The sequence below is a fragment of the Mandrillus leucophaeus genome, unplaced genomic scaffold (assembly GCF_000951045.1).
Source record: "Mandrillus leucophaeus isolate KB7577 unplaced genomic scaffold, Mleu.le_1.0 Scaffold330, whole genome shotgun sequence".
NCBI classification, from domain to species: domain Eukaryota; kingdom Metazoa; phylum Chordata; class Mammalia; order Primates; family Cercopithecidae; genus Mandrillus; species Mandrillus leucophaeus.
In genome coordinates this window covers 1,915,608-1,926,180 of record NW_012103477.1, presented here as the reverse complement: position 1 = coordinate 1,926,180, position 10,573 = coordinate 1,915,608, and the positions used below count along the sequence as shown (strand labels likewise).

Genomic DNA, 10,573 nt, shown 5'->3' with positions numbered 1-10,573 from the left:
ACACACACGTCCAAGAATCCACCACCCACCCAACCCAGGGCTCAGGCCCGTTTGTAAGCAACCAGCTACATAAATGTGAGTGTGGCTGTTAGGCAGCATCTTCCAACATTTAAATGAAAAAAAACACATATGTATGCATGTGTGTGTGTATATATATATACAAAAACATATATATACACACACATATGTGTGTGTATATATCTACACACACATATATAAAACCACGGCTTTCTTAGTTCTGGCCCAAGATAGTAAGTCACACATTTGATGCCACTCACCAAACATCTAGCAAATGCAGGCTGTCATTTAAGGGCCTCCTTGTCTGGGTCGAGGCTGTCCCCTGGGGTAAACGGTGATGGAATACCAGGTCACCAGAAAGAACATGCTCACCTGTGGAACTGCATTTCCAATAGATGCGTCTATATGCATGTATGTGTATTGTGTGTGTATGCGCACATGTGTGTAATATGTGTGTGACGTGAGTTGCCAAAGTAGAAAACACTGGTTTATTCTGTTCATACTAAGCATGTTAAATAAATCAGATTTTGTAACCTATAACACAATTCTTTTTTTAAAAAGGAACAGTTAAGATCTTCAAAAATTGCTACAGTACAAAAAAAGTGTGTGCGTGTGTGTGTTTGTATTTATATATTTATATATGTATATTAACCAGAAATAGCGACTCTATCGGAAGAGATTCCCACCCCTGTTTTCTGTAAGATTTCTCCGCGTGATTCGCTGGGCCCCGGCTCTGCGGCCGAGCCTTTCGGGTCAGTACATGGCACATAATGGTATTATTGGCACAGGTTCAGAATCGTAGGACGAATCCTAGGTTTCGGATGCTTCCTCCCGTCCCTTTCGTTGGGTATCCTCGTCTCTCTGCCTCCGGTTTCTTTCTTTCGTTTCTTCTTTCTGTTCTCCAAAGAAAACTCGGGGAGAAGGCAGAGTCACCCATAGGCGTGAGCATTTTTACAAAAATAGATTTTGGCCTAGAGCGTCCTGCTCTGTGAGTTTCCCACCGGCAAACAGAAGTGGTAGGTGCGGGGACCCTCCCCCTTAGATAGCTTAGTTTTAGGTTTTGTCTTTTTTGTTTTGTTTTGTTTGTTTTGTTTTTACAGGTTCACCAACGGAATCCTGTGTGGAAAGAAAACAAGAAGAGATTAAATGGCAGCAGGCCGAGGGCGCGACAAGTCCGTGGGGCTCTCGGGCGACCAGGACCCCCCGACACAGGACTCCTGCGTGCAGAGCCCGGTCGCTGCCTTTATCGGTTCACTGACATGGAGGGGTCCTTGGAACGTGGACAAGACCTCACGAGAACTGGTCAGCAGGAACTGGAAGAAACACTGGGAATCCCAGGGGTGTGAAGTGGGGGCCTGAATCTTGTGTGAATTCTGGTCATCTACAGAGCTCTGAGCTTGCTACCAGGGGCTGGGACCACCCTGTCCACTAACGCACGGTGGGGGCGCCGGGGCATCTGGTCCCAGGCGTGCACGTCAGAGGGCCTGAGTGTGGCAGCCCCGCTCACTCCCTGTCCAGCCTCCTCCTGTGGTCCCAGGCGTGCACGTCAGAGGGCCTGAGTGTGGCAGCCCTGCTCACTCCCTGCCCAGCCTCCTCCTGTGGGGGGTGCCGGGGCATCTGGTCCCAGGCGTGCACGTCAGAGGGCCTGAGTGTGGCAGCCCCGCTCACTCCCCGTCCAGCCTCCTCCTGGGGGGCCTGTTCCACTCCTTTGCTGCAGGAGAAAAGGGAGTCTGTGTCCGTCCACTGCTCAGCTGCAGCCTCCCCGAGGCCAGGACTCAGGAGAGAGAAATGGACTGCACCAGGAAATCCTCCTCCCGTATTTCCCCAGAGGTGATCTTGCTGGAGAGAGAGAAGGCGAGTCCCACCCGGGCGCAGGTCGGGTGATCTGACTGCGATTGCCACCTTCAGCAGGCAGGCTGAGAAGGGCGGCTGCCACCCAGCCAGCCCGAGCCTCAGAAAACGGAAAATGCAGTCTCCCGGGCTGAGTGAGAACCCCCAGTAGGTCAGCATCCCTCAGAGAGTCACCCCGGGCACGGCCACGTGAGCTGGAACACATCACGGTCCCCCCCAGGGGACCTTCTGCCCAAAGCTGCGTCTCCGTCACAGGGATGGGGTGCTGTCTGGGTCCCTCTGCGGTCACTCAGAGCTCCTCTCAACTACAGGCAATTAGGACCCTCAATAATAGAAAGAAAAGGCTACCGCATCCTCATCTGTGCAGATGACACGTATCAGAAAGTGGTAGGATGGGGCGGGTGTACCCGCTGATCCCAAACTGAAGTCGGAAAAGCACTCAGTGGGAGCTCTAGAAGTTTTCCAGCAGCTGCAGGCACAGCATGCGGCCAGACCGGCTCCATCATCACCATCGTGGGAGCTCTGCAGAAATACAGATTCTCAGGCCCACCTCTGCAGACCTGGAATCAGGTTCTCAGGGTGGTGCCTGTGAACATGGGTTTTCAGAGTTCCCCAGGTGAGTTCAGTGACTGCCAGTCCTGGGTCCATTCCCTGGTCCTTCCCAAAGACAAGAGTGTGGCTTTCTCTCCCCTGAATCAACTGAGCCCACCGCAGTGATTCTGGTTGGGACTGGGGAGGAAGAGCTCCAGGTGGGACAGGCCTGCCCTCTGCAGGACACATCCTAGGAGTGGACAGGGAGGTTGGCAGGCCCCAGGACAGCGCCACCTGCTCAGCACTGTGTCCCTGATCATCAGCACGGTGTCCCTGTCATCTCCAGGAACCTCAGTGTGCCAGAGTCTACTCATTTGAAGGTGAAGGTGAGAGGCTGGGTCTTTCCCTGGAGCCCTCTGCGTCTGGACAAGAGGCTGGGCCCTGGGCGTCACCTTCCTGCTTGCTGCCTCCAAATGACACCGTGTGGACAACTCCATGAGGCTACAGTAGAGTGTCTGCTCAGCTACTGTGGGAGGACCAGCTGCTGTGGGCACAGGGGTCACTGCATGTAAAGAAAGGAGACGTCCTGGCCAACATGGTGAAGCTCCATCTCTAGTGAAAATACAAAAATTAGACAGGCATGGGGGCGCGCACCTGTTATCCCAGCTACCTGGAAGGCTGAGGCATGAGAATCACTTGAACCTGGGAGGCAGAGGTTGCACTGAGCTGAGATGGCGCCACTACACTCCAGCCTGGGCAACAGAGTGAGGCTGTGTCACACACACACACACACACACACACACACACACACACGGGGGGGCGGGGGACGTGCCTTTGGGTCAGTGCCGGATCACTCTTGGTAGCCTTACTCTAGCTGTGCCCCACCCCCGCCCACCTCTTCCACATTCCCTGGATCTGGGGAAGAGGGGCTTGAAAAATGAAGTAATTATTACAATACAGAGAGAAATATCCCTCTTATATCTTGGTAATTTTTTTGAAAGTTAAAAAATGTGGAGACAAATGCTGTATGATTCTACTTATAGAAAGTACCAGAGCCACCAAATCCACAGAGACAAAGAGTAGAATAGGGGGCCAGGGGGTGGGGGGAGACGGGGAGTGAGTATTGAGTGGGTACAGAGTTTTAATACAGGGTGATGGAGAGAGATGAAGGGCTGGCTTGTGAAGATGCCTGCACAGCATGGTAAAGGCACTCATGCCATTGAACTAGACATGCATAAAGGGTTAAAATGATATATATATATATATATATATTTTTTTTTGAGACAGATTCTTGCTCTGTCACCCAGGCTGGAGTGCAGTGGCACGATTTCAGCTCACTGCAACCTCCGCCTCCCGGGTTCAAGCGATTCTCCTGCCTCAGCCTCCTGAATAGCTGGGATTATAGGCACTCACCACATGCCTGGCTAATTTTTATATTTTTAGTAGAGACGGGGTTTCACCATATTGGTCAGACTGGTCTCAAACTTCTGACTTCAGGTGGTCCACCTGCCTCAGCCTTCCAAAGTGCTGGGATTACAGGTGTTAGCCACCACGCCTGGCTAACATAAAAATGATAAATTTTATGTTACATATATTTACTACAATTACAAGTTTTCTTAAAAGGGAGATAAAAATCCTGGGGCTTGGAGACCCTACATTGGGTCCTGGTGTCCCAGGACAGTCACGGGTTGTGAGCTGCTGTCCCTGTGTTCCCTGATCATTGATGATTCACAAGGCCAACCTTTCTCTCTGGAATGTGTTCAGGGTTGGACCATAAGTCATATGGCTGCCACCTTAATAAGAATGATTTCCTAAATGAACCTTGGCCCTGGTTGCTTTCCAGTCCTTGATCCTGACGTTAAACAGGAGAATAAAGCCCGGAGGAGCAGCTTCCAATCCTTACGTCTGTCTGGCCAGGCTCTGGAGGTGCTCCCAGGTAGACTTCATCCTCCCACTTTCCCACGTGGAAGTCTCCCGGGTGAATGCGGACGTGGAGGTTGCAGTGAGCCGAGATCGAGTGGCTGCACTCCAGCCTGCGCGACAGAGTGAAACTCTGTCTCAAAAAAAAGAAAAAAAAAAAAGCCTCCTGTACTTCCCATGCTGGCTAATCAGATCCTTCTGCCCTGGGTCCTGGCCACCTTTCCACCTCGCGCTTCCTCTTCTTCTTCCTCTCAACGTTCCAGGTTCCTTGATTTCACGTTGCAAATCTCAAGCCTCCAATCCTTCAGGGTTTGGCTGGAAAGATCACCTCCCTGGGAAGGCCTTCTTGGATGCCTCCATTCCTTCCTACCCACATCCCCTATTTTCCTTCTGTCTCCTGGAGCACTTGCTTGGTGACATCTCGGGCATGGGACCATCTGCATCCAGCTTATTTGGACAGATGTGCAAGGCATCCCCTGCTGGCACGACAGCACCCTGAGAACAGGGGTCTCCTGCCTGTTCACCACTGGTTCATGCAGGTTCCAGCTCTGTGCCTGGCCTGGAGCAGGGAATCAACACTGGATGAGGCTCAGAGACGCGGCAGGGGTGTGAAGCAGTTTTGTCCTCAGTCCCTGAGACCCATCCTTAATGGCAGGAAACCACCTCCGGGGACTGACTACAGGTAGATGCTGATGCCAGGAGCCACAGACACGACGTGGAAGATCAGTGAGTGGGTGGCAGCCTGTGCCCCGAGCGCCAGACATCCCTGGCTACGCAGGGAAGGGAGCCTCTTCCAAGACTACAGGCATCTCTCTCTGCTCTGTGTCTCAGGACGGAAAAGAGAAAGAGAGGTAGAGAGGGGGAGAGACAGAGAGAGAGAGAGATGGTGCCAATCCTGCACCTTGAATGACCATTTCCAGAGCCATGCTGGCTTTGCAGAGGGTGGAGAGGTTTCCTGCAAGACCAAGGTGTGGTCACAGCCTCTGGCCCAGGAGGAGGGTCTCACGTTGTCCATGTTCTGCCAAAACTCTGCTGCTCAAACTTCAGCTTCTTGGGTTTTTCTGTGCCACACTAGCACGTGAGCCTCTCATCTTGGCACTAAGCCCAGAGAAGGACTGAGGATCCTGGGCCAGCTGGGAAAGACAGATAAGGTGGGGCCTGGACCCCATGGCTGGAAAATAACGTGGCTGAAGGTGAACATCCACCCGAGGTTCCCTGGCCAAAAAGGGAAGCTGTGTGTATCTTGCAAAGCCATCTTCCAGATCGGGATCTGGGATAAATTCTGCCCTCTGCTGCCTGGAAGGAGATCCTCGGCTGGCCTGGCCCCGCTGGGCTGTATGCTTCACAGTGGGTCACTGGGTGTAATGACCAATATCTGCTTTTGTGGGAAAAAAACACAAAAGCAAACAGGCTACTGCCAGGTATCCCTGGGGCACAGCAGAATTTCTTGACAATCTGAAGTGGTCACTTTCTCCCAAAGTTTTCGTGGTACCGTTCTCAGCTCAGCAAGCACAGCTTCCAGAAACGTATGGATGTTGCTTTGAAAAATAGGCGCCTTTGAATAACAAAAGTTTGATATTCTATTAATGTACATTTCGGAAGAACAAAGTGGGAAGGCACAGGTGCACTTCTCATTTTTTATTAGTTATGTCTTCAATGTGTTTTTGAAAATAATAATAATGCATGACTTATTTCTCACTTGCTTTGGATTCAACAGCTTTTATGACTTTGCAGGCTCTGTTCAGAATGAAGCGGCCTTGGCAAAGGGAAAGAGATCAACATTAACGAGGTTTGCTGAAATTTACCTGCTGCATGAAAGATGACCGTGTATTAGTCCGAGAGCCAATGCAGGCCTGCTCTCGAGGTCCCCTTCCTTGGAGCATAAAGGCCAGCTTCACTTTGTCCAGAGCAATCTGGCCCCACCACGAAGGTGGTCTGAGGCAAGAATGTGTTGGAAGCTATCAAATCTAGGGTCCACATCTGCCCAGGAGCCACTGGCATTCCAGACAACCACTTACAGGAAAATGAACTTGGCTGCCTTTGGGTCCCAAACATGCACATGGATTAGACTTAGAAGACAATGGTGTGGTAACCAACGACCGCATCATCATTAAAAATGCATTTGGAGAGGCTTCCCAGCCATACGAGACAGAAGTAGCTCCACTGGCTCTTAAGCCTTAATTAAATGTTTGAGTATTAATTGCTATTTATTTAGGCACAATAAGTACCCCAGCAAATCTGAGAGATGTTTCTGGCTATTCTGCACCCGATGCTCATGTCCAGGCATTAATTGCAAGATTCAGAGGATACTTAGAATCCTAACGCTTTCATCCTAGTGAGTGATAAACGGTCTGTCCTGCAAGCGGCAATGGAATCTTATAAGCATTTATCAAGGACTAACGAGGCTGTGTGCGTAGCCCTCCTGGTCCGCAGCTACTGAGGAAGCCACCAGGAGTGGGCTGTGGCTTCGTGTCGGCAGATTCCGAGGCTGAGTGCAGCTGCCTTCAGTAAGTCTCACAGGGTCTTCTGAACTCTGCGGACGACCTACCTGACCTGAGAGCCACAGGGAGGGGTCAGCTCTTTAGACGCAGAGATGTTTCCTTGTGTAAATGCCGGTGGTCCCGAAACAGCTCCTCAGGCACAGCTGGGAAGCGGGGTCCACCTGGGGCCCATCTGGGAGCACCCGTATCTCTTGCCTTTGCCTGGGGCTGCAGCACAGGGACAGCCCCCACCAACAGTGTTTCTGGGGGGTCTTCAGTGCCCCATGCTGCTGAAAGGGGAGGACCAGGCTGATGAGACACGAAGGTTTTCTGGGACAGATGAGTAAATAAAACACCTTTTTTCTGCCCTATTTTATCTTTTTTTTTTTTTTTTTGAAAAGTCAGCGCTGCAGCTTCCTGTTCTAATGGAAAAGAAGGATCCTTGGGCCCAGGCCTTTGGAGTGGGCGGGGAAGTCCCGGAGCCAGGCAGCCAGCGGGTGATCCAGCCCCACCACTTACAACCTGACTGACCTCGGCCAAGTCATTTAACCGCCCACTGCCTCAGCCTCCCCACTTGTAAAAGGAATTGCTGGGAGGACTGGGTAAGTAAAATGTGTTCCACGAGCTGTCGTGCAAACATTAGAAAGCCGTCCCCTCTCCCCTAGGGAGCTGACCTCGGTCAAGTCATTTAACCGCCCCCTGCCTCAGTTTCCCCACTTGTAAACGAGATTGCTGGGAGGACTGAGCAAGTAAAAAGTGTTCCACGAGCTGCCGTGCAAGTATCTATATTAGGGAGCTGTCCGCTCGAGTTGACCTCTCCAGTTCTGTGGGCCTGTGGCTCTTGGCGAAAGGGACTGAGGGTCTTTGACCCTAAGGCCCTGCATCTCCCAGGTCAATGAATTACACATTAACAAATTTTAAAAATCATAACAGAGATGCTGGCAACCACCAGGACCCAGTCCCTACAGAGGCCTTACCAGGCGGGTCAAGGACTACACGGCTAGCAAGCCGGCTTGCTGTGGCTAGCTTGGTTGGCACTCCAAAGGGGGTTCCCTTCATGAGGGGAGCTGTGGTGAGGCAGACAAAGGCACTGGCTTCTGACGGATGCTCTAGGCTGCACATCCCCCCATTGAATGGTGGGGACAACCTGCCTCTTACCTGCCGCAGCAGAGGCCCTTGCAGGGCAGCTCGGTTCCCATTCTAATCTAATTACATTTCTTTGCCAGTTGGCAGATCATGTTGGCTTCAGGATAAGGAGTGAGGGCCGGATATTTGATTTGGAGCAAACACGTGGTCTATTAGTGCCAGGATGAGGAACTGACCGAGTCACTCCCTTCTCTGACTACAGCTGGTTCCCCGGCCACAGCTAGGTGCGGCCGGCTGAGTCCTCCAGACCTTCCCTGTCCCCGGGCCCCTGAGGACGTTGTCCATTCAGTCCTCCATATCAGAAGGTGGGCAAAAAGTAAGAAAAAGCTATTTTCAAATATTGGTATTTCATCCTAGAAACAGGATGGGATCATGGAAGGGATCAGAGGTCACCTTTGGAAGGAAGCAAGATGAGGATGCAGAGAAAGCCTAGCATCGAAAAGAACCATGAAAACCACACGAAAACCTCAGGTCGCACCCATGGGCCGTGCTTATAGAATGCATGGGATGTGGGGCCATGAGAGCGAAATGCTCTCTCCCCTCAGCAGCCTGAGTGCTCCGAAGACTCAGCACAGAAGGAGGCAATTTAACGTTAGCATTAAAGTTAATATCACTGAAAGCAAACCAAATGTTCCCATCCAGCAGAGCATGGAAAATTCATCCTGTTTTGGTGCCGGTTCCTGGCTTCAAATTAGTAGATGTCTCAACTCTTCCCTTTCTTTCTTTATCATTTTCTTTCTTATCTTTTATTTTTATATTTCAAAATTGTATTTTAATTCTGCCTTGCGCCCTCCCCCGATGTAAAGACATGTGACGGGGGCGCGATTCCTGCCTCCCTAGCCGCTGCCCTAATCTCTTCCTGTTGCGGGAAAAGAGAGCTATAATTGTCGCTTGTTTCGGGGAATGACTTTCCCTGCCATGTAGGCCACGCGCGTCGTGGCCTTCCTGAGGGAAGGAGTGGCACTGGTAAGAATAGTGAGGACGTGGAATCAGGGTGTGTGAGCGTCTGTTACTCTCCTCCCCCGGGATGGGGAAGGCACTTCTACCAAATCCAACATCAAGATCAAAAGGCCAGGTCCCCGGCTCATGTTCAGAGAAGTGATGCCATTGGAAATCCACCCACCGTGTCTAAAATGGTTCCCAATTATCCCAAAGAGTACAGGGGAGGGCAGTGGGGAGGGGAGGAAAGGGAATGAAAACAGGAATGTCCAAAGAGAGGTACCTACCATGAAATAGACACATGGCGTCTGCCCTGCCCCCAGGAGGTAAAAAAGACTTCGGCCAGTCAGCAGGAGATTTCAAACCATTTCTCAGACACGAAGGCCACAGGAATAAGATGCCGATCAGAAGAGGAGGGTCTGCGGTGAACAGAAAAATGGGCTTTGGTACTTGACACATGACAGGCAAGCCGGGGCAGGCCTGCGGTGGAGACTGACTGGCTTCTTGAGAAAGGAAGCACTAATGTGGACTCCTGGCCTTGCCAGGAAGGGACCCCCGCCATTCCCTGTGGCTGGGAGAAGTCCTCACACACGAATGCTCTCTACCCTGGGAGGCTTTGGAGGACACAGACCGAGGGATCTGGGCACACGAGCACTTTGCTGTGCAGGCTGTGCCGTCTCCAGATTTTCGTTTTTGAATTTGCAGGATTAGCCCAGAGCCTGGAGTCTCTGCCTCTGATGGCAGATTTGACCCACTTTATTGCACATGACAGAAAGGATGGAACCTGGCTCCCAAAATGTCTCCCTCATATTTTGTCACCTTTGAGACTAAGCTATTATTTCCCAAGGCCCGTGAAACTCAACAGAGCATGACCTTGGGCCAAAAGGCAAGAACTCGTTCCATCCGATGCTTCCGTGCCAGGGCCTGAGAGCACCAGCTATGCCAACTCCGCTCTTGGACATCCCCCCACCCCACCTCCCTGCACAACACAAGCACAGAAGGTGGGAAAAGTGAAGCACCAGAGGCCAGCCCACGGCCCTCTGCCCTCTACCCACACAGCCCAAGCAGTTGCTGGCCCAGATTCATATCCAAGCCAACATCCACATATTCAGTGAAATGGTTTGGAAATCTGTTAGCCAGTTATTTGTGAACTCAGCCTTCTGGAAGGCTGGAATGGCACCCATGAGCTCCCCAAATGTCTGAGTGTAAAACCACTGAGGTTTAGAACAACAGTTCTGAGGTTCTGAGTGCCACCGTCCTCCCCTGCAAGGAAAGGGAACATCTAAGACAGAGAATATCACAGATGGCAGAATGCAACGTGGACATGCAAGAAGAGGCGTGGCCAGAAGGTATTTCAGGAACATCTGCTCATTCTAGCCAACAGGACAAAGACACATTAACCATGGATGTGACAGCCCCAGCAGCCCTCGCTCTCCAAAGGCCCCTGAACAAATCAGCAAATAGAACGAAAGGGAGCATGCGGCCAGCCCCTTCTAAAACAACTCGAGTCCAGTCACCTCGCCCTGGGCTCCAGGGGAGCCCTTTCCGGGGGCCTGGGGCAGTGTTACCCTAGGTGCTAATTCTGTTGCTCATGGTGGACCCTTTGAGGCAGCCTCCCAGCTTCCTCCTTTCTTCAAGTTGTTGGAGATTGTTTTATTTTAATTTACAAAACGATGCATAAATGTATG

General features: G+C 51.5%; 1 protein-coding gene across 1 annotated transcript in view; it reads right to left on the bottom strand.

The window, feature by feature from the left end:
* Positions 1–548: 548 nt before the first annotated feature.
* The window catches only part of AJAP1 (adherens junctions associated protein 1), a 72,559-nt gene continuing 62,534 nt past the window's right edge, over positions 549–10,573 (bottom strand). Inside the window, exons 5-6 of the mRNA XM_011988448.1 lie at positions 9,173–9,304; positions 549–1,134 (exon numbers count right to left, since the gene is read on the bottom strand). Coding sequence (XP_011843838.1) covers positions 9,232–9,304 — 73 coding nt within the window. The 3' untranslated portion in view covers positions 549–1,134; positions 9,173–9,231. The remainder of the gene's footprint in view (positions 1,135–9,172; positions 9,305–10,573) is intronic.